Source organism: Schistocerca piceifrons, chromosome 7 (genome assembly GCF_021461385.2).
Source record: "Schistocerca piceifrons isolate TAMUIC-IGC-003096 chromosome 7, iqSchPice1.1, whole genome shotgun sequence".
Taxonomy (NCBI): Eukaryota; Metazoa; Arthropoda; class Insecta; order Orthoptera; family Acrididae; genus Schistocerca; species Schistocerca piceifrons.
Genome location: NC_060144.1, coordinates 272,530,527 through 272,555,322, shown reverse-complemented (window position 1 = coordinate 272,555,322; position 24,796 = coordinate 272,530,527). Strand labels below are relative to the sequence as shown.

Below are 24,796 nucleotides of genomic sequence, written 5' to 3'. Positions count from 1 at the left end.
ATCACAATAGTGCATTTTGCATAGATAACAAAACAATAACAAGCATTAGAAATACAACTTTTATAAATATTATCATGGATAATAAATATAACAATTTTAGAAATAGTGCCTCTTATGAGATTCTCATAAGTAAAATATGCCTCATTACCACAGGCAATTGTTAAGTGGAAAGAAAAGTGTTCAATACTGAAAAGAGGTGGGAGAAATGCAGAACTTTTAGACAACAGCCCTATTTGTCAAATATATTCCGGCCTTTGCTCTAGCACATAACATAGGGAACTAGTTTAAAAAAAAAAAAAAAAAAAAAAAAAAAAAAAAAAAAAAAAAAAAAAAAAAAAAAAAACACGCATCTCTAAACATATCAAAGAAAATAGATGAAAAGAGCACTGACTGATCCAGATACCTAATACTAGCAGAGCTAATATAATTTTTAACAATCTCCACCACTGCTGAGTAAAGGCAGTCTTTTTTTTAAAATGCTCTTCAGAGCAAAAGAGGAAGCATTCAATAACTCACAAGGAGTCACACACAACACTTTAGTCATATTCACTGTAAACTCTAGAGTCTACTGAGGGTCTCTATGTGGCATTCACTAGACCTTTCCTAAACTGCCACTGATTGTTTACAGGAATTAGTTTCAGATAAAAACTATACTTTGTGCACAGTTATCTACAGTACAATAATCACGACATTGCTATCCACTGCCGGTAGACATGCAGCATTTATTTCACAGATATCTGATATGCGCATGGACACACACACACACACACACACACACACACACACACACACTTTTGGCAGTTGAATTCAACTTCTTTCCTATACAATGCTACTTAAATGTAAGAAACACAACTGTAAATTCACTCTTCACAACTGCATACTCTGTAAAATAAACAATTTTGCTTCAACTATCAATAAACATTATTTTCTTATTTTAAAATTCTAATAAGCATTCCTGCTGGATTTCAAGCTATCACAAAACATACTTTGTATGTACAAATACTTTAAAAAAATCTAAAATCTGACAAACAGAATTCTTCATTTATGGTCCCCCACTATTTTTTTTGTCAAAAGCAGCTACAACTGGTTCAAGATATACACACACATTTAGCAACTAACTTTTTGCTTTCGCAAAACAAATAAAATCACAATGTCACAACACAATGTTATACATTACTTGCATATTGTTTCTGCATGCATTTAGAGCTGTTACACATATTGTGCACTACACAAAGTTTGTTCATCCTAATTATCGGCAGAAAACTGTATTTCAGTGCTGAACATAATTCTAACAATAAACAGTATGCAATTATCTTTAGGATTTTATGAAGTTTTCTGAAAAATTATGCCATTATTCACAGTATAATACATCAAATATACAAAAATGAGCACAAGTAAGCTCACACGAGAACGTAAGCTCTGAGAAAAGCAAAACAGAACAACAGTAATATCAATTTAAATCACAGCAAATGTTAAGTTTAGTGAGATTTGCTCGAGTTTCACTGAAGGCAGGCCTGAATTTTTTCAATCCATTCTTGTGCTGTAGCTGCATCACTTGCACAAAAATTGTATGTCCTTCGGTTGGTTCTCAACTGAAAAGGAAGAGATTTAAAATTCAGATACAATTATTTTAGATACACAATTAGGTCGGTGCACAAGTTTGTATCATTTTTGTTTTGCATATTGGTATTCTAGTTTCTACGGGTTTATTTACGATTGTCATTTTTATTTGTAGTCAACTGTTGCTATTTGAGTTTAAATATTGTTATTTTGTCATTTGGAGACAGTGAGTGGAGCTGCTGGCACTAGTAAATGAAAAGCCAAGAGGAAAAATCAGAATATTTCTGACATACTCTTCTGTTTGAGTTCAATGGATGAGTGACAGCAGTGAAGGCAGGCCGAGACATTTGTGCTGTGTGTGGGGATAGTGCCACTGGACAGAGCATGGCAAGAAAATGGTTTTCTCATTTTAAGGAGGATCATTTTAGCATTAGTGACTATCCGTGTTCAGGAAGACCTTCAGAGTTTGATGAAGATCATTGAAACGCATTAATCCACAATGATCCACATCAGTGTACTCAATAACTGGCAAGTATTATGAACTGTGATTAATCCACCATCATGTAACATTTGCATGCAATAGGGAAGGTTCAAAAATCAGGCGTATGGATACTGCATGCTCTAATCAAAATCACAAAAATCCGTGGGTGGCCATATGTCCATGTCTGCGTGTTCGGCATCAATTGGTTCATGAACAATATCAACCATTCCTATCCTGTATCATTACTGGTGGTGAGAAATGGTCTCTTTATGCTAATGTAAGGAAAAGAAAAGAGTGGCTGAGCCCAAACAAAGCAGCAACTCCCCGTATAAAGACCTGTGCGCATCCACAAAAGATAATGTTATGCATCTGATGGAACAGCGACAGTGTGGTACACTATGAACGGCTTCCCCGAGGTGTAACCGTAACTGCTTATAAGTTTGTTTGCATGGCCATCCTCCGCAGCAATCATAGAAATACTTGTTTTGTAAATAAAACCGTCTTTTCCTGCTGCAACTTTATTTATCCCAGATGCATTTCGCCTTTTTCGTTTTCTAAGGCATCATCAGTGGGATCTATAATGATACAGTTTTGTTAGTATTAGATTATTAAACAGTTCGTGTCATGATTTTTTATGCCAAAAATTAATGGCTTACAATTTGCTGGCCTTTGTTTCCTCCCAACTGGTCTGGAGGTCGCACTACCACTTTATTACTGACATATAAGCACGACTTTACATTCTGACCTCCTTCACACTGTTCACCATGTTTCTCTTTCTTTTTGTGGTGTATCATTGTTCTTTTGCCACTCAATATAACTATTTTGTCACACACTGCTTTTAACAATGTAATTATTGCAATTCCATTACATGTTTGCGTCTCTTTGGCATGTTTACCTACTTGTTGCAACCTAACAAGACTTACTTCTACTCATGACATTTATACCTTGTGTGTGTAAAAGAGGGAGAGAGAGAGAGAGAGAGAGAGAGAGAGAGAGAGAGAGAGGGTCTTTTTTTTGGGGAGGGGGGGGGGGGGGGGGTTGGTGGTTTGAATTGTATGATGCTGTACTAGCTGTTAACGAGTGGTTGAAAGTTTTGGTGACAGCTGATTTGATTTCTCATTTTAATATTCCGTGGAAGGGTTCATGGATAAGTGAGTGAAAATATATTGAGTGGTATTATTATTATTATTATTATTATTATTATTAGTAGTAGTAGTAGTAGTATATTAAATAGTATTATTATATAAATCCTCTTTGGGCGCATTATTCTATTATTTTATATAATAGAAGGAAACATTCCACGTGGGAAAAATTATATATAAAATCAAAGATGAGGTGACTTACCGAACGAAAGCGCTGGCAGGTCGATAGACACACAAACATACACACAAAATTCAAGCTTTCGCAACAAACTGTTGCCTCATCAGGAAAGAGGGAAGGAGAGGGGAAGACGAAAGGAAGTGGGTTTTAAGGGAGAGGGTAAGGAGTCATTCCAATCCCGGGAGCGGAAAGACTTACCTTAGGGGGAAAAAAGGACAGGTATACACTCGCACACACGCACATATCCATCCACACATACAGACACAAGCAGACATATGTCTGCTTGTGTCTGTATGTGTGGATGGATATGTGCGTGTGTGCGAGTGTATACCTGTCCTTTTTTCCCCCTAAGGTAAGTCTTTCCGCTCCCGGGATTGGAATGACTCCTTACCCTCTCCCTTAAAACCCACTTCCTTTCGTCTTCCCCTCTCCTTCCCTCTTTCCTGATGAGGCAACAGTTTGTTGCGAAAGCTTGAATTTTGTGTGTATGTTTGTGTTTGTTTGTGTGTCTATCGACCTGCCAGCGCTTTCGTTCGGCAAGTCACCTCATCTTTGATTTTATATATAATTTTTCCCACGTGGAATGTTTCCTTCTATTATATTGATATCATTAATTTGAATCCAACAATTACGTTTGTTATTGTCACTGTTGCATTTCGAAATCTTTTCTGTCGTCTTATTTTCCTCTATCTGTTTTTGCCAGTAGTTTCACTTTGTATTCACCTTCTCCTTTTCACCGTAATCTGCTATACTATTTTATCCCGCCTATATATATACTCAATAATATGTAACCCACTTCCAAACCATAACCAAAAATTTTTTTGCCGCTTTCAGCACTACCGCCGCTATAATATCCACCGTTTCTAGTTCACAAACAGCTTCTTTCACCTTTTAAACAACCATTTTGGCCAGTTCTAATAACTTTCGCTTTATTTCCATTTCCGTTTTTCCCACATCACTAAAAATTTTTAGCCGCTTCCCACAGGTTTTAACGTCATTATTTCTTCGTCAGACAATTGTTAGCCTCATTTTCATAATCTGCCACCACAATACCACTCCTCCTAATATACTACACGCAGTTTTTTCGAAATTTTCCCGAATTTCTCCGTCCTTTAACGTGCTTTGGCGGCAACACAACCACCTAACCTTTATGCACATCGTTGTCTACCAACCCAAGTCCAACATAGCCCAGCTGTAACCAACACCTTTTCGCCTTTTTTCATTCCAGATCTCCAGTTACTTTCCGGTTCACCTTTATCTCTCCCCATATATTTTTATTTTCATTTTCATTTCACCTCATGTTACACTTTCCACCTTCTAATACCATGTCACCCTCACAACACCCCCACAACGACCCCATTAAGTCTTATTTACATTCCCTCCGCAAACATGCCTGAAATATGTCTGCTTGTGTCTGTATGTGTGGATGGATATGTGCGTGTGTGCGAGTGTAACCTGTCCTTTTTTCCCCCTAAGGTAAGTCTTTCCGCTCCCGGGATTGGAATGACTCCTTACCCTCTCCCTTAAAACCCACTTCCTTTCGTCTTCCCCTCTCCTTCCCTCTTTCCTGATGAGGCAACAGTTTGTTGCGAAAGCTTGAATTTTGTGTGTATGTTTGTGTGTCTATCGACCTGCCAGCGCTTTCGTTCGGTAAGTCACCTCATCTTTGATTTTATATATAATTATTCTATTATTTTATTTATAAGTGTAAATAATGAATTGCTTGGCATGTGTACTTGATCATTCAACAGGGTTTTTCTTTCTACTTTGGTTTTCTGTATGTGGTGATTTTTTTGTAGAGTTAGGAGGTGTTTTTTATTGTTCATTCTAATTATTTTCATGTCATCTTCTCTAGTGGTTGGTTTGTGATCATGTTCTCTTAGGTGTTCTGCAAATGTGGAGTGGTTTGTCCCAGACTTCCAGCCTCTCATGTATTCTTTGTATCTGATATCAAATGTTCTGTTTGTCCATTGTATCTACCTTCACAAGTGTTACACTGTGCTTTCTGGTATATGTCCCTGTTTTTTGTCGATTTTGGGGTGTATTTTTGTACAGAATTGTCTGTTGTGTATGCTATGTTTATTCCCTGTCTTTTGAAAATGTTGGTGATTTTATGGGTGAGTTTGTGCTTGTATGTCACTGTATACCATCTGCATACCATCTTGTGTTCTCTCATCTTTTTCTGATTATCGTGCGAAGTTGTTATAGGATTGCATGTTTGTGTTTGGTTCTGTTGTGTTGTTGTCTGTGGTTTGGTGCTATCTGCTTTTATTTTACTTTTAATTTTGTTGTTTAACTTTGTGACTATGTTATTATTGTAGCCATTATTTTGTGCTATCTACATTATTATGTCCAGTTCTTTTTAGTAGCTTTCTTTGGTGAGTGGAACTATGTTGAGTCTATGCAGCATGTGTTGATAATGTCCGTTGCTGTTGGTTTACGGTAAGTTTCAAACATATGCTTATTGCTTTGGTTTTTGATTGTTATATCCAGAAAGTTAATTTGGTTATTCTGTTCTCTTTCAATTGTGAATTTTATATTTTTATGTATTTTTTGATGTCGGTATGCAGTTTTTCAATTTTTGTTTGTGGTTCATCTACTAAGCAAAGGATGTCGTCCCTATTCCTGAACCAGTATAATATGTCGCATTCTTCTGCTACTGTTTTTTTTTTTAAATGATCTGTTCAATGTGGTTTACAAAAATATTTGCTAGGGCTCCTGAAACTGGGGATCTCACTGGTAATCCATCTTCTTGTAAATAAAATTCATTACTGAATTGGAAGTAATTCTGTTCTGTTATGAGCTTTATTAATGTGTGTATTTCATTAATATGTTTATCAGGGAGTTGACTAAGTTTTTTGGTTCTGATCTATGATTTCTATTGTTTCTGGTACTGGTATGTTGGAAAACATGCTCTCTACATCAAATGTCTGTGATTTTTATATCTTATTTGTTGTATTAGCTGTGTAGTGGTCTTCTTGTACTTTGAAATTTTTTTGAAATTTTCAGACAGTAATTTTAACACATATCCTGCAATCTATTAAGTGGGGGATTTTCTGAAATCCAGTATTGGCCTAACAGGAAGATTTGGTTTGTGGATTTTTGGTTGGCTTCAGAGGACAGGTGCAGTGGGATTGATCTGAGTCAACTTTCTTTTCTCTGTGTTATCCAGTACGATGTCAATATTTTTCAGAGAGTTTTTGTACTTTTGTGTGGAATCTGTTTGTTGGGTCCAATTTTAATTTTGTAATGTTATTTCGTGAGACCAATTCTTGTGTTTTTTCAATGTATGGTTCTTCGTCTGTCAGTACTACTGTGTTCCCCTTATCTGCTTTTGAAATGATGACATTTTAATTTTGAAGTTTTCTCCTAAGTTTTCTGAGTGTTGCAGATTCTGTGTTTTTGTGTTGTGTTTTTAAACTGGTTATTATATTCTGGATTTTTTTTACTAGTTTTCTAGTTAGTCCAATGTTGACACTGCTGTTTTCATTCCTATCCTCCTTTGACAAAACACTTTCTGCTCCTATAATTAAATTTTCTAAGTAATCTTCATCTATTTCTGAATTTACATTGTATTTTAATCCTTTCTCCAACAGCTGTCTTTCTTTACTGTTTAGCTGCGTGTCAGTAAGGTTCACTAATCTTGGGTAGAATTTGTGTGTGTGTGTGTGTGTGTGTGTGTGTGTGTGTGTGTGTGTGTGTTTCTTGGCTGTGTGTAAAGGTATTGTGTTGTGACTGGAGTTTTTTGAGTTGGTTGATCTTTCTTCCATGAACTGTTACCATTCTTTGTATAGCAGCTTTTGTGTGCTTTGCGACCTTGTTGACCAGATGGGAGAAAACTGTCATATTATTAATTGTGTGTGCGAGTTGTGAAAGTGTCTTATACAACACGTAATTTAGCTCTTGTTATTTAGATTACAGGGATTTAATTTCATATTTTAACCACATTTTTTGAGCAGCCTGCGTTTCTTTTTGGGCGCTGGGTGAACTGTTTTTAATCTTTACATTGATATATTTAGGTACAAGATTGTTACATTTGCATATGTTGTTGAATTTTATGTGTTGTATGGTTTTACGGATGTTCAGATGAAGTCTTCTGAATTTCTGGAAGAGACCACATGGAAATGCCTGGAATGGTCCTCAGCTCTCTCTCTCTCTCTCTCTCTCATACACACACAAGGGATGCACAGCATGAATAGAAGTAAGTCTTATACATATACTTCATTAAGATAGCAACAAGTAGGTAAACACGCCAAAGAGGAGGAAACGCGTAATGGAGATGCAATATTTACATTGTGAAAAGCAGTGTGCAATGAAATAGTTATATCGAGTGGCAAAAGAACAACAGTACACCACGAAAAGAAAGAGAAACATGGTGAACATTGTGAAGGAAGTCAGAATGCAAAGTTGTGGTTATATGTCAGTAATAAAGTGGTAGTGCGACCTCCAGACCAAATGAGAGGAAACGAAGATCAGCAAATCGTAAGTAATTACTTTTTTGACACAAAAAATTGCAACGTGAACTGTTTAATAATCTAAAACCAACAAAACTGTATCATTATATATCCTACTGATGATGTCTTAGAATAAGAAAAAGACGAAATGCATCTGGGATAAATAAATTAAGTGGCAGCAAGAAAAGGCAGTTTTATTTACAAAACAAATAACTGCTTGCATTTATTGTCAGCAACTGAGACGTCTTGTAGACGCAATTCAAGAACAAAGACTAGGAAGACTGAGTGAAGTGAAGCTACTCTACAACAATGCTCACCTGTATTCTGCCAGACTAATAAAGAACTAATAAAGACCAATATAAAGGATTTCGGTTGGGAAGCCATTCCACTCCCACCTTACCACCTGGTTTTACACCCTCAGATTTTCAATCTTTTCTGCTCTTTATCAAACAATCTTCATGGAACTTTCTTTCCGATGAAGATGCATTTCAAAATGGCTCGATGAGTTCTTCATCTCAAAATTACGGGATTTCTACAGTTCCAGAATCAAAAAGTTACCCAAGCACTGGCAGATTGTTGTAAATAGTGAAGAATATATTACTGACAACTAAACTCGGTGTTATTTGTGTATGTTATGTTCATTAAACTTATGGAAAAAATGCTACAAACTTATGCACTCCCTAATACTTATTTTAACTTGCGCAGCATTAAGAAGTGGATAAGCAGCAAATAATGGTAGAATTTAGAACAAATATTTTCAACTAAAAAATAAAAGGACCTTCATGTCAATTAACTCACATCAAAAAATGATTTGTCATCAGTCTTCTTGGGCGGACCAGGAGTAGGAGCTGCAGGTGTTACTGAGACAACTTCTGCCAAGTCTATAACAAATATGAATGAAAAGATTAAGAACAGAACTATAATTAACATTAGCATCACAAATAAGTTCTTATATTTTAGAGATTATTATACATAAAAAATTACTATTTATAAGCAGACTTCCAGTTTTTCTTTTGTGCTCGTCGAAATTTAACCCCACCAGAGCTTGTTTGTTGGAAGACTGACATAGCTTAACTGAAATCCCTCATTCTCAAAACTTACTATTTAGGACATTATTAGTAATCAAAATTTTATGTTGTTTCAGCCTTAAAATATAATACCTTCCAAAATCCAGTACTGTACCCACAATTTTTCTGTTTTCAAGAATATATATGTGATACCACACAATGTGATGTAGCTTACTGACATGTGTTGCGAGATTTATCTCAGTTACAATGCCAAATAACTTGGAAATGGCACAACATATTGAATTTTTTTCTTAACAATTATTTCTCAGCACAGCCTACCCTCCAACACCCTTACAAGCTTTTCAGACTGTTTCTGACCACCCTGTGTATTACCTTTATTTGTCACAAATTACTACAAATTTCGAATTTGTTACATTAATGTTAGTGAGAGCAACCTCAACAAAACAGAAGTTCTAAACACAAAATTAGCTACATGTAATCAGTAAATTTTATCATAGGTTTTTCTCTTTTTCGTAACAGAAAATCACTCTCTTGCTTTAAATATGACTCCACTTATCTGCCTTCTGTCTTTCATTGTGTTGACAAATTCACATACTGGCCACATGGCATCTTGACTGATTAGCAGCTACTGATCATATGAATAACATGTATCATCAAACGAGGTTCGCAACTGACGAAAAAGGAGAAGGAAATCTGCCGTTTTTATACACTTTAAATGCACCAGATCGGTGACTTGGCCATTCTGTGTACGATGAAAGCAGTTTTAAAAACATTGCTACACAGAGCTATAACAATTTCTGGAGAGGCCAACTTAGGTTCAGAGATTCAACATCTGAAGACTGCCTGCTTAAGGAAGTTTTTCCATGAAAGAGATACTAAAAAATGCACATTTGCTCAATTATTACTAAGTTATCTACCTTTAATGCTTCTCCCAATTTATGGGACTACACCTAGTAAAACAGACAAGATCACTGACAGACAATGCGTAGATTGATTTTCTGAATGGACCTCAGAATTCTCGAACTTCATTATATTCTCTAGGAGTGAAGCAGCAGCTTATTGTATCATCTACACACACAGCTACAGAATGTCGAGCAGAAAATCAATGGCACATTCATAATTCAGTTTCATATACGTTAAGAGTTGCTCACCAGATCTTCACAAACAAGCATGTAACATGTTTAATGAAACAGGAAATTTATTCCTGAATTGATCTAGTGGGACTCTGCCATTTAGCATGGTGGTGAAATGATAATGTGTAACAGCAGCAGCTACATCCTTAGCAGCACGTAAAGCAGGCACTCTGTTACACGGAAACATATTGAGTGGTTCAGTTTCTAATGTTAGTGATGGTACTACTAGCACTGATCTGTCACAGAAGTGAACACAATCTCTATTAATACATTTTCATGGGTTATTTGCATGTTTCGTGGATCACAATGGTGACCTCTAGTCATGAAGTGGAACAAGTCAGTTTTACCATTATAGTATACATTGATTTATAGTTAACTGCGTTCAATCTCTCTCTCTCTCTCTCTCTCTCTCTCTCTCTCTCTCTCTCTCTCACACACACACACACACACACACACACACACACACACACACACACACACACACACACAGAATTCTTCACTGGACAGAAGGAGTTGTCGTGCAGACATGATTTCAGTTTCTTGCTGTAGTTAATTTTATTATCTGTTACATACAAATTCCTTGACTACTTCAAATCAATGTAATAAAATAAGTTGGCCAACGATAGGCAAACTGATTCTTTTATTTCTTTTGTCATTGGTCTTCTGACCAGTTTGATGCAATCCACCAATCACCTCACAGTAGCACCTACATCCAACTTCCCCAATTATTTGTTGTTCATATGAGGGCATGCTGAAAAGTAATACCTCCAAATTTTTTACGTGAAATTTCTTAAAGATTTTTGAATGAAACAATCTTTATTAACATTCTACATCTTTATTCCCCATGTCTACATATTTATTTCTCAACACAGTCTCCCAACAAGAGACCAGTTTTTGATACCGTCACTGTAGAATGTTTGACTTTGTTGATGGAGCCACAACCTCACTTCTGCTTGCACTGCTACCATCACTATCAAAGTGAAGTCCTCGGAGGTGTTCTTTAACTTTTGGAAACAACTGAAAATCAGATGGAGCCAAACTGGGACTGTAAGGAGCATGGTCAATGAGAGTGAACCCAAGGTATCGGATTGTTGCAGCACTCATGTATGGTCTGGTATTGTCGTACTGAAGGATAGGGTGCTCCATGTGAGGACAAACTCTTCAAATTCTAAATTTGATTACAGCATGCTATTTCTCATGTGCCGTCATAATTACATTAGACACCACCATGTTACAAGTTAAAATTTGGACCCCTCTAGTGGTAGAGGACTGCAAATGTGTACACATGAAGAATAAGATGTAGACTGAAATTACAATGAAATGCACACCCTTAGCTGCTTACAGGCATTGACATACGTCAACAGGGACAGATGAAAATGTGTGCCCCGACCAGGACTCGAATCCGGGATCTCCTGCTTACATGGCAGACGCTCTATCAATCTGAGCCATATGTCCGAACTTTAAATTATAAAGCTCTCTTTAATGTGGTTTACAGTCAATCTACAATTCATTATCCTGCACATCCTAACACATTCCATTTTTAACAACAACCCTTTTTGGGGGCATGGGTGATCCACGTATATAGGTATATCAAATAGTGACAAAAGTGCTTTATGAATGAATTTCTCATATCCTATAATCATTCACAACTTTCGAGTTAGAAGTAAAGGGCAAGTTTCATATCAATGTGTTTCAACAAGTCAGTATTTTTAAGAGTTCAAATGAGGAAGCATAAGCTTGCAACCACAATTCTTAACTTACTGTAAGAATATGTAACACACACCATTCCCTACAGAAGTTGCAAGTAAGATACATGGCCAGTATGATGGGCACAGCTGTTGCAATTTAGTACAAAAGGAGCTGAAAATGTCAGATTAATGTTTCATTTATTTCTACACAGGACGAAAACACTGTCTAATTTTATGGGACTAAAAATCAAAAACTGGATAAACACTGCTTCTTCTCTACTTGACAAGTTGCACATCGAACAAAAGGGACTGTATTTGATGTTAAATAGGGACAGAAAAATCAGCACAATTATCTTACCAATATAACCCTTGCAGTGTGAATCCTCCATAGCATCATAATAACGCAGTTGGTGCTTAATTGAATCTAAAACAAACCAACGCTGTTTCCATCCTTTTAACAGAGCACCACGTTTATACAAGTATCCCTCATGTGTTCGATTTTCTGCTACATTGGAGGAGAACTGCTCGTAGTACTGCTGACTTGATGTCTGAATAGTGGTTACACCTGGAAATTGAAATGTGACAACATTTTGCATAAAAGGATACACTCATTAAAAAAAGATAAACTAATTTCTGTTCTCTTTTGGTGACTGTCTAAACTGAATGCAAGGAATGTTAAATTAGTGGACAGAGCAAAGGTTTAATGGGGAAATTCATCCTTAAGAAATATTCAAAAAATAATCTTACAACTTAAAAGGATAAATCAATGGATTTGCCCAGATAAGATTTCATTTGACATGAGTAGTAAAATGAGGATACCTAGAGCAGAGAGGGAATCTTGGAAACAAGTTGAACATTCATAAACTCAACTGAAAGACCAAGAAAGCTGAAAATTTAGGAAAATTATAGATAACTCAAATAAGGTCACTGAACCAGAGGTACAAAGATATGAAATGCAAATACCCTGAATTAATAAAGCACTCTTACTCAAAATATAATTTCATTGTCTAACAAAATGATTGGTTGTTACAGTAACAGAAATACCAGGATATAGTAACAATAAACAAAAATAAGGAAAAGCAGCCACTCACTTGAAGCTGATTGATGTGTGACACACACACACACTCAACAGCACAAGGACAACACTAGCTTCACACACACACACACACACACACACACACACACACATTGTAAAAAGCAGTTGCCTGTGTAGATGGGGGTGGGGAGGAGGCAGGGAAAAAATGGACTCTGAGTTATGTGCTTCAACCTGAACAATTCACCATAATGTACTTTCAGAAGTGTTTCAAATAAATGTATTAATACTTATCACTCTTGTACAACCACACTTCTAAAGAGGAATGACTTCTGATACAAATTAATCCTCAATAGCTCCCATCACACCCATTAAATGCTTCACACTGAAACCTTTTGCTTCAAAATTTATATGTATCTCCAGCTACAATGACATTATACCACCTTGGTGCTTTCTTTGATATCAGCAGAAATCTGAACACTTGAGGGAAATATTCTCTCTCTCTCTCTGTCTCTGTCTCTCTCTCTCTGTGTGTGTGTGTGTGTGTGTGTGTGTGTGTGTGTGTGTGTGTGTGTGTGTGTGTGTACACGTTGGTGGGTGAGCACAACCAGCACTGTTACCATATTTAATTTCAGCTGGGTATTGTGTACTTCTCGGGGACAGAGTGACTACACAATTCTCGGTAAATCCAAACTACTATCCAATGCTTATCCTTTTTGCTAAATGCAAACCTGTTAGGCAGAGGAGATATTATGTCTCCTCCTACTTGCCTCCCATTTCCTTCTGAAATCCCCAAGCCCCTCGCCCCCTTTCAATGCCTATCACAACAACGGTAACAGAAAAGAGGTCAGCTAGCAACTATTTCTGGCAAACCTATGAAATTGCCAACAATAAAAGTTTTACTAATTACTTGTTTTTATTATCATCTCTCAGGCATTTTCATCATCACAAGTTATTCTTCACTGCCCAACTGGAAAATTCATTGCCTAACTGAGGAGTCAGTTTACAGATAAGTAATCAATGACACACGAAGAAGGGATGGTTCACGAAAGCACAAAGCCTGCAGTCAACTGAGCTGTGCCCTATAATGCATTAATAAGTTGTAAACTGCTGATCTTAAGAGCACATCCACTCTCTTCATTCCACATACCAGATCCCTCAGCACAGCACGAGATCCCTCAGTACAGAATATGAATGCCACACACCTCATGTGTTTCTTTGTTACCTATAAAAGCCATATCTGCATTGCATTCAGGGATGACAAAAAAAGGGAAGAGGAGAAGGAAAGTTAGGAATTAACATCACGACAGGGCCGAAGCACTGAAAGACAGAGCACAAGCTTTGTTTGGTCAAAGATGAGGAAGGGAATCAACATCTAAGGCAATATAATATTTGACAGTCTAAATGACTTACGGAAACCACAGAACATCTAAATCTCGATGGTGGGACAGGGATCTGTACCCTATTCCTCTCTTACAAGACTTCCGAGTTTTAAGCTATTCCCCATCTTTCTCAGAGACAACAGAAACCTGAGCAATGGAAGGTGGTGTATAACATTTCCACCACATGACATTAATGAAATTCTGAAATAACTTAAATTATACCCTAAGTGTTGGTAATGTGTCTCATACAACAGCATTTTTTCTGGCCTTTTGGACAGTATGCAAATTACTAACTTCAAAATAAAATTCAAGCTAACCTAACAACATGTACTCACAGTCACCAAATCAGAGCAGAAAATAACATTCTACCGCAAAATCCAATCCCTTTGATTGGCAAAATTGCAGTGAATGCCTACAGTAACTCAAATAAGCAGTAAACATGAGGAGCTACTTCTTACTTGAGCTCCCGGAACCACTGTCTCCACCAGTCCTGCTTAAGGTTTGCGACGTTAATGTACCATCCGCAACAGCTTTGTACTTTGTGCAATTCTTAGGAACACTTTCAACACACTTCTCATGGCAGCTATATCCACAATCCACACAACGCATACCTGTCTGCAAAAATATGAAATAATAACCATGAGAAATGTGAAACACATTATCAAATAAATCCATCTAAACTTTTATTCAAATTAATCAGAAAAATGTGCTAGTTATCTGATAAAATTACCTTCACAGGCCCCCAAAGAACATTTGTGCACATATCACAATATGTGGGTGTTGTATAGTTGTACCGCTCAAATCTGTGCGGATGAGAATAAACGTGTGCAGCCTCTGAGGCACCCACCATCTTTCCACGCATAAGTATTTCTAGAGTTGAACGCTTATGTAGTAACCGGCCATGGTAACGAACCAATTGTGTACTGAAGGATGCATGTCTCTATAAAGAAACGGATACACTTTCCAATAATAAAAAGATTATTTAACATATCTGGTTCTTAAAAATTCCAGTGGCATAAAAACTTACCGTGAGGGAGTCAGTTGTTGGTAATTCAAGTTTATCCCACAAAACCCTCCATTTCTGTGGTAAGTGGCCAAGCTCTGTTTCTAACCTGTGTATCTCCTCCAACAAATGAGAAAATGCATCTGGAACACTTACTTCTACATCTTCATACCTATAATTGAAAACAACCAAAATATAACATACGCAATTAATTACATTACAGATTTATCTCTGTAATCCTTGTAAAATCAAAGTCCTATTCCACATACCAAAGCTAGCATGAAAGGCACCTAAAGAACCTTTAATTCATTAACAAAATGCACTGGTGTGTGTGGGAGGGAGTGTCGTGAGATCAGTTCTGATGCTGCTGCAACTCACTTTTTTAAGTTATCTCTGTGACTAAATAAAAGATTTAATTTATCAATGAAAATAATCAGTTTTTGAAAATAAAATATAATTGAATAAATAAAACATCTTCTCATCAAATGGCAACAGGAGAAACCACATACAAAGGCACTGAAATTTGCAAGCTTTTGGAGCCAGTGGCTCCTTCTCCTGGCAGAAGGGTTGAAGGGGAAGGAAAAGCACTGGTGAGGTTTTGGAAGTGCGGTGAGTTCCGAGAAAAATCACCCAGAACCCAAGGTCGGAGAAACCTGAGACCTTTAAGGTGGAAGACAGGGCAATAAGCAAGACAGAGAACACTGATAAAACATTGTGCAAAAGTTATTAAGAGCAGAAAGCTAAGTGTGTTATACACTGTAGAGGTGGGGGCAGGGAAAAGTAGATAGGTCAGAAAATAAAAGGTACAAAAATCTAAAACGGAGTGAAGAATTGAACTCTTACCGAGGAGAAATGCTGTCAATCTAAGAAATTAATGTAAATTAAGGCCACATGGGTGGTGAGAACAAAAAAATGTTTTGACACCAGTTCGCACCTGCGGAGTTCTGAGAAACTAGTGTCTGGGGGAAGAATCCAGATGGCATGTGTGGTGAAAAAGGCACTGAGGTCATGACTGTCAAGTTGTAGGGCACGCTCTGCAACAGGATATTTTGTGTTGCCACTTAACACCCTCTGCCTGTGCCCATTCATCCTAACTGATAACTTGGGGATAGCCATGTTAATATAAAAGGCCAAATAGCGTTTACGTAAATGCTGGTACAACTGGTGGCAGGATGGTGCCTAGGCAAGTCTTACAGCAGAGACTGTCACAGTGCTAGGAGCCATAGGGTACAGAAACATTTTCAAAGGCAGCATAGTGTCTAACAAGGGTACTGTGAAGATTGGGGTTGACAAAGAACTGTTCTAGGTGTTTAGGGCAAAATGTTGGACACAATGAACCTCATTTCAAAGCATGATTTTAGGACACCACAGCCTTGTTGAAGTAACTGATTAACATATTCTAGATCTGGATAATACTGACAAGGAACCCCTTAAGTGCACTGTTGTATTAACAATTACGATAGGAAAAATATTAGTAGCTAATGATTCACCATGTGCATTAGGAGGGTGACAAAAAATCGATGTCTGGAAGGTGCAGAGATCAACCTTCCATGTGATGTATCTATTACATGTCACAAAATAGACAACTTCTACATTCAAGAAATATTCCATACAAACCACGAACTTGCACCATGAGCACCAAGTGAAAAATGGCGTGCCACAGTGGTCACAAACGTTCACACCATCAAGATTGAAGGCAAACGCCTTGGGAGTAACAAACAGTGTAGGACATTCAGTTAGGTATCCACTCTTAAGAAATACACTATCATATTGGTGTAATGGGGTGATGAGAACTGATGGAATGAGATGGCATGCAACTGAATGCGCAAGTCTGTGGGGAGGTTATCGTGAAACTGGCATCTTTTAAGGCGTAGCTGTAGGCATAGAAAAAGTAAACATCCAGAGGCAGAATTTGTCCAGAGGTGGTATGAATTGTAATGTCCCACACTTTTCAGGATAGACAGTTTGCTCTAAAGGAGTACACAGACCAGGAATCAAGAAAAAACATGTTATTTTGACCAACTACTGGCCAAAAGCTGTGCTCATACTCTAGTAGTTGTTCTCTTACACCCATTTTCCCACTCTTGCTTGCTGTGACAAAATATTCCCTACTGTCCTTGCACAACTGCACACACGAGACAGAATCGCATGGGGCAGAGCACCTCCAACTTCTTGCAGCACGATAAATAACTTTCCAGCCAATTTACCATCCAGATAAACAGTTGGCATAATTGTTTACGAATACGTTAAAGCACTGATGGTAGTTGATCTTGATACAACTCCCTTGGTACTTCTAATTTACAGGAATCCTTTTACACGCATTTCCTCTTCGAATCCCAATTGGTCGAAGATGAAAACAAATTCCTTACTGAACAATGGAATAAGTTTGTTTATATCAGCTAGAAATTTTCAGACCGATTCCACAGTTTGCTGTGCATCGTCAAGTTGATGCTGTGTTTGAAATTTCAGTATCTTACGTCTTCCAATATCATAACACTTTTGAACTTTCGCAACCATCCACAGCTTCCATTGAAATCAATGCCACATGTAGTTTGATGTGCATAACGTAGCCAGTCACTATCATGCACATCCTGTAAATTGTATCACACATCCTTGAAACGTGCAAACACCAGTATTTATAACCACTGTGCCTTGTCCTCCTTTGAATGCCTGTAGTTTTTTCTACGTATTATATAGTGAAATTGCTGCAGACTTATTTGAAATATGTTCATAATTGTTTTTTTTTTACTAAGCTGTAGATTAACTACATGGCTGTTTCAATATCACTTTCACTTGTTAAGCACATATCTTCATGTACACTGTTCACACAGTCGAGCGTATATGACACCACACATTCCACTGACTCATCTTGCAGAAACGTTAATATTTTATCTGCCACTTCTTTCTCAATCTGTGGAATTCCCTGGGTTCCTTTCTGTTGAAATGTCAACTTTGTCAACAGCTGTTTAAGATACGGCTATTTTAGATATAATGCAATGTTTGCTTTGTTTATCGTTTCCATTCCTCTGCTTTGTATCAACACCACTAGCACTGTAGCACTGTTGTGAGTTACTTGTCAACTAAGCAATTCAACTATTTGCTGTGCTCACCAATGGATACCTCCAGTCCCGTCCCTGTTGCCATCAGCACCCAATACTGTGGTTGCTTGGTAAACAATATGTACTGTGTTAAATGCTGTAAAACTCATTGGTTTTTATGACATCACAGTCAAGGCGCTCCTTGTGAGTGACAAGAGGTTTACTCCTCAGCCTTTTTTTTGGGGGGGGGGGGGGGGGGCTAATGGGGTGGGGGGGCAGCTCTAGCAGGGTTGGATGTGATGCCTCAGGAAATAGGTTTTTGAACTAGGCTGGTGGGGTAATTAAGTCCAGTGAAGGCTGAGGTGAGATTGGTGGTGTATTGCTGTAAAGAGTCTGCATCTCAACAAATATGTTTGCCTCTAATGCCAAAACTATATGGGAGGGAATGTCTGACATGGAGAGGATGGCAACTGTCAAAATGTGCATGATGTTTTGTCAGTAATCACTGTCTTGCACATTATGCTATTTCCACCCTCTGAGCTCTCAGGTTTCCAAATCTAGTTCAGACCAGTCTCCAACAATCACTCTTTCCTTATCATCCCGTCTGGTAAGTCTCCCCTGATCCCCAATTCTCAGCAACTTTTCCAAAATATCCCAATTTTCTAAATCTCATCAGAGTGTTTGCTCCAACCCTCTTCCCTTCCCTTCAATCATCCTGCCAGAAGAAAGAACAACTGACGCTGAAAGCTTGCAAATTTCAGTAACTTTTTATGTGTCCTCTCCTGCTGCCACTTGATGATTAGATTTTTTTTACCTGTCCAGATATATGATAAATAAAAGATCTGGGTGTTAGTCATCTAGTTTTTAATGTTTTTTTACTCATGAAACATCTTCCATGGCCTGTAATACATGTATATAAGTTAATGTATACACTAGACATATACATACACAAGAATGCAAGTAACAACAGTTTTTAAAAAGGGTTTTGGTATTAACAAATGTTGACAGGTTATAGACATGTTGCTTGGTTCTTAAATGTTGGCATTATATCATAAACAGCATAAATAAGATGCAGAAACACAAAAATGTATTCCAAAAACAAGAGGCAAAGGTGGGGTAGCATGGTAGTGTGAGGTAGGTCTTTCATCAGCTCTTAGGTATCCCACCGAATGGGCTTACCATTAAAATGAGCATCTTGGGCTGTCACCCATCCTCCCACAAGGACATCTACATCCACATCTGCATCTATACTCTGCAAACCACCATGAGGTGCTTGGCAGAGCATACATCCCGTTGTACCAGTTATTAGGGTTTCTTCCTGTTCCATTCACCATTCAAATATAGGGTGCTGGAAGAATGACTGACTGAATACCTCTGTGCATGCAGTAATTATTCTTATCTTATCCCCACAATCCCTATGTGAGTGATATGTAGAGAATTGGAGTATATTCCTAGAATCATCATTTAAAGCCGGTTCCTGAGACTTTTTTAATAGACTTTCTCGGGACAGTTTACATCTACCTTCATGCGTCTTCCAGTTCAGCTCCTTCAGTATCTCTGTGATACTCTCCCATGGATTAAACAAACCTGTGACCATTTGTGCTGACCTTCTCTGTATATGTTCAACATCCCCCATTAGTCCTATCTGGTACAAGTCCCACACACTATAACAATATTCTAGAACAGGTCACAAGAGTGATTTGTAAGCAATCTCCTCTGTAGACTTCCCCAGTATTCTACCAATAAACCAAAGTCTACCACCGGCTTTACCCACGACTGAACCTATGTGATCATTCCATTTCATATCCCTAAAAAGTGTTACACCCAGGCATTTGTAAGAGTTGGCTGATTCCAACAGTGACTCATTGATATTACAGCCATAGGATCCAATATTATGAGAAGGAAAGTTTATCAAGATTTGACTGCATATTTATGCAGCCTCTTTCAGATAGTACTTCATTACAGATAAATGTATGATCTGCAAAAAGCTTAATTTTACTATTAATACAGTCTGCAAGGTCATTACTATACAATATCAACAGTAAGAGTCCCAACACACCTCCCTGGCACATACCCAAAGTTACTTCTACAATTAACGATGACTCTCCATTCAAGTTAACAGACTGGCCTCCCTACCAGAAAGTCCTCAATTCAGTCACAAATTTCACTTGATACCCCCATATGATCCTACTTTTGACAATAAGTGTACATATAGTACCAAGTCAAATGCTTTTCTGAAATCAAGAAACACTTCATCTACCTGCTAGCCTTGATCCATAGCTTCTGTATGTCATGTGATAGAAGCGCGAGTTGGGTTTCACATTATTGATTTTTTTGAAATCCATGTTGGTACAACAAATCGATAGCAAGGATACTGGATGTTAGTTTTGTGGATCACTTCTAGTGCCCTTCTTATAGACAGGTTTGACCTGTGGCTTTTTCCAAGAACTGGGCCCATCCCCATCCCTCCCCCCCCCCCCCCCCCCCTCTTCGAGGGGTCTATGAAATTAATTCAATTTTAACGATTTCAGCTGTTTCTCATCACCACTGACACTAATACTTATTTCATTCATCTTTTCAGTGGTACAAAGATTCAACTGGAGCAATTCTCCTGGGTTTTCCTTTGTAAAGGAACATTTGAAAACTGAGTTAAGCCTCTCAGTTTTTTTCTTCGCTAACCTCAATTTCACTCCCTGTCTCTTTCACTACAGACTGGACGAAGATTCTGGTACCACTAACAGCCTTTATGTATGAACAGAATTTCTTTGGGTTCTGCGAAAGTTCACTTGACAAAATTCTACTACAGTAGTCACTGAAGGCTTCACACAATGCTCTCGACAGCCTAATGCATTTCATTCATCATCTCTCTAGCTATAGCCCTATGCTTTGTTTTACACCTATTATGCCCTAATCTCTGTTTCTTTGTAAGTTTCTTTACAGTGACTGTGTACTGTGGAGGTTACCTCCCTGTTCTACTGGTACATATCTATCCAGTGCATGGTCAACTTTTCTTTTAAACCTGACCCAGAGTTCCTCATTGAATTATAACACTACCATTCTTTTTATCTAGTTTACTGAACATATATATCTATATGCTTGTTTTAAGTTGTCCTTTGTACTTTGATAGTCACTGCTGACCCAACAGCATCATGATCACTCATACCAGCTTTGATGTGGACGTCCTGAAAGAGGTCAGGTCAATTTGTTAGCATTAGATCTAATATATTTCCATCATGTGTGGGATTCTTATCTGTTCTAGGCAGTTTTCAGAAAAGGTATTTAGTAAAGCATGTCTTATCATGCCCACCACTAACAAAACTGTAATTTCCCAATTAACTGTTGGATGATTAAAGTCTCCACTGATGATTACAGTAGGACTGGTGAACTTGCGTACAAACGAATTGAGGTTTTCTCTATAGTTTTCGGTTACAACAGGAGATGACTGGTGGGCAACAGAAGAATCCAATAATCATTTTATGCCCACTCCTGATACTGAGTCTTCCCCAAACAATTTCACAAGCAGCTTCAGTTCCTACCTCAGTGGATCTGAGTTTCTCGTCTATTGCAACAAATACACCACCTCCAGTTCGCATTTGCCTATCCTTTCGACATACACTTAAATTTTCCCCAAAAATCTCACAGCTTTCAATTTCAGATTTCAGATTTCAACCAGCTGACTGTACCTAGTACTGTGTGAGCTTCACTGCTTATCAGAAGCACTTCAAACTGCGGCACTTTGTTGCAAATGCTTCAGCAGTTTACCATTAGGATTTTACTACTCTCACCTGTGGGAGGCATTTCTTTCGATCTTACACTGACACTTCTGGGTTTCCTACAGCTTTCGTTATCTGGATTGGATGGAGAGTTGCCTCTGCCACATACGCAGAGGTGTGTTGGTGCATGTCAGAGTATGGTGCAGCGAGTAAGTGCGTAGATGTTTTCAGACGTGCTAATGGTGACTGTGTGATCAAAAAGGCTCAAAGAACACATATTGATGACATTATGAGGGGTAAAACACTCGGGCGACTGGAAGCTGGTCAAACACAGCAGGTCGTAGCACGGGACTTCCGTGTGATCTCAAAATTATGGCAACGATTCCAGCAGACAAGAAACATGTCCAAGCGCTACAGTATGGGATGTCCACAGTGTACAACACCACAAGAAGACTGATATCTCTCCATCAGTGACCGCAGACGGCCCGAAGTACTGCAGGTAGCCTTGCTCGGGACCTTACCGCAGCCACTGGAACGGTTGTCCAGACACACAGTCTGGAGACAACTGAACAGACATGGGTTATTTGCCCAAAGACCTACAAGGTGCATTCCACTGACCCCTGGTCAAAGGAGAGCCTGTACAGTCTGGTGTCAAGAACACAGTACACGGTCAGTGGAACAGTGGTCCCAGGTTATGTTCACGGATGAGTCTAGGTATAGTCTGAACAGTGGTTCTCGCCGGGTTTTCATCTGGTGTGAACCAGGAACCAGATACCAACCCCTTAATGTCCTTGAAATGGAGGGACCGGTATGGAGGTCGTGGTTTGATGGTGTGGGGTGGGATTATGATTGGTGCACGTACACCCCTGCATATCTTTGACAGAGGAACTGTAACAGGTCAGGTGTATCAGGTGTATCAGAACATCATTTTGCTCCAGTAAGTCCCACCTTCCTCCTGATGGATGATAACGCATGGCCCCACCGAGCTGCCATCGTGGAGGAGTACCTTGAAACAGAAGATATCAGGCGAATGTAGTGGCCTGCCTGTTCTCCAGATCTAAACCTCATCGAGCACATCTGGGATGCTCTTGGTCAACGTATCACTGAAGTCTTCAAACCCCTATGACACTTCAGGAGCTCCGACAGGCACTGGTGCAAGAATGGGAGGCTGTACCCCAGCAGCTGCTCGACCACCTGATCCAGAGTATGCCAACCTGTTCTGCAGCCTGTGTGTGTGTGCATGGTCATCATATCCCATATTGATGTCAGCGTACATGCGCAGGGAACACTGGCATTTTGTAGCACATGTGGATTTAAGATCTGTGTCGTGTGTGTTCCCCTATGTGCTTATGCTATTAGCAACAGTTTTGTGTAGTGCCACGTTGTGTGGCACCACATTCTGCAATTATCCTTAATTTATGAGCATGAGTGTAGATGTAACAATATGTTAATTGGAAAATCTGCTACAGTTACTAAATCACAAATGCCAATTTGCTACAAATTGCTTGTAGATTATGCAAAGGACAATGGTAGCTTCCAAAAATTCTCAAGAAAGCACATTTATTTGTGTAGATACACAATGAAATTCTTTGGCTGAAACGTAAACCAGAATGCTGATTTGCTACCAAATAAATTACATATCCAAAACACACTGGTAACTTAACGAAAATATAGCTTTGTAAGCATCCTAGAATTCTCAAACTAAACTATTTCTCATGAAACTGTAAAGTGAAATAAGAGAACAATTGTTTTGAACAAAGATACACCTACTGTTCTGAAAATATTTTTAAAGAGCACAGTTTAGTAATGATGATGACAGGATTAGTTTATCGCAAAACTCGCGACTGTTCAAAATTTCACAATATATCACAATACAAATGGATATTGATACAATCAATGAAAGATTACACAGAGGGGACATGAGCAAAAAAATATGGGAAAGTAGAACTTTAAAATCGGCACACAACCTTGTACACGCAGTCTCACATAAGGGAAAATTCCTAAGTCAGCTGTTACAAATAAACAAACGTGTGTATTGCATGGATTTTTCACTTAGCTGATTTTATGCACACTTCTACACTGGTGCACCAAGGAGGAATACTGCAATGTAAGTTTATCGTAATCAAAATCGCTGAACAGTGCAACACCAAAAAAAGCACGTCTTCTGCCTGTTACAGCTAACAATGTCCTCATCTTTTCCCATTCCATCATTCCCTCACCCTCACCCATCTGGTCCTTCGTAATCATACAATCCAATTTCAAACTATATCTGATGACTGCTACACCTTTTGCAAAATTCTTTAATTCTTTGACCACAGCTTTCTTAATTCTATTATTGCAATTGAGACTCTTTGCCTTCAGAGTTTGGAACAGCATTCCCAGCACCGTCTGAAGAAGCTGCCCCACCTAGTGCTGCCATATGTCCACATGGGTTTACAGTAACCAGGGAAGGATTTTCTTTCCTTTACCTGTTGTAGAGGGAACATTTCTTTGTCACACATCCCACTGACAACAGGCAACCAAAACCCCACACAGAGCCTTGTGTGAAACAGTTTCAATCTCTCTTCAACCCTGATCTTATTCTCCTTCCACCTAGTCATTGCCTGGTTTTCTTTCAGGAACTCCTCACTTCTATCATGGCTGATCTTCCTTTTCTAAATCCCTCCCCACTGAGTCTAAAGTCATGGAACACACAGCTGGCTGTAACCAGAAAACTAATCCAGACCTCACCATTCTTCTCACAGACAAGGCTCCACTACAATGGTCCAGACCCATAGATACTATGTAACTGACGGTCTCTGCCAACTTCCCAATACCTAGCGTACAAACCCTGTGACCATCATCCCATACCAGAAGTCCAACAGGACCTCAAGCAGCTCCTCAGAGCCTTAGGTCCAGCCGAAAACTTGACATCTGAATCCATCTCCCTTCTCCCCCCCCCCCCCCCCCCAAACCACACTCCT

The 24,796-nt window shown here is 38.5% G+C and overlaps 1 protein-coding gene across 2 annotated transcripts in view; it reads right to left on the bottom strand.

The window, feature by feature from the left end:
* Positions 1-347: 347 nt before the first annotated feature.
* The window catches only part of LOC124804707 (myotubularin-related protein 13), a 216,491-nt gene continuing 192,042 nt past the window's right edge, over positions 348-24,796 (bottom strand). For both annotated transcript variants that reach the window (XM_047264966.1, XM_047264967.1), the window contains 6 exons: positions 15,107-15,254; positions 14,810-15,019; positions 14,538-14,694; positions 12,023-12,229; positions 8,614-8,696; positions 348-1,592 (listed from right to left, as the gene is read on the bottom strand). In XM_047264966.1, the coding sequence (XP_047120922.1) occupies positions 1,500-1,592; positions 8,614-8,696; positions 12,023-12,229; positions 14,538-14,694; positions 14,810-15,019; positions 15,107-15,254 (898 nt within the window). In that variant the 3' untranslated portion in view covers positions 348-1,499. The remainder of the gene's footprint in view (positions 1,593-8,613; positions 8,697-12,022; positions 12,230-14,537; positions 14,695-14,809; positions 15,020-15,106; positions 15,255-24,796) is intronic.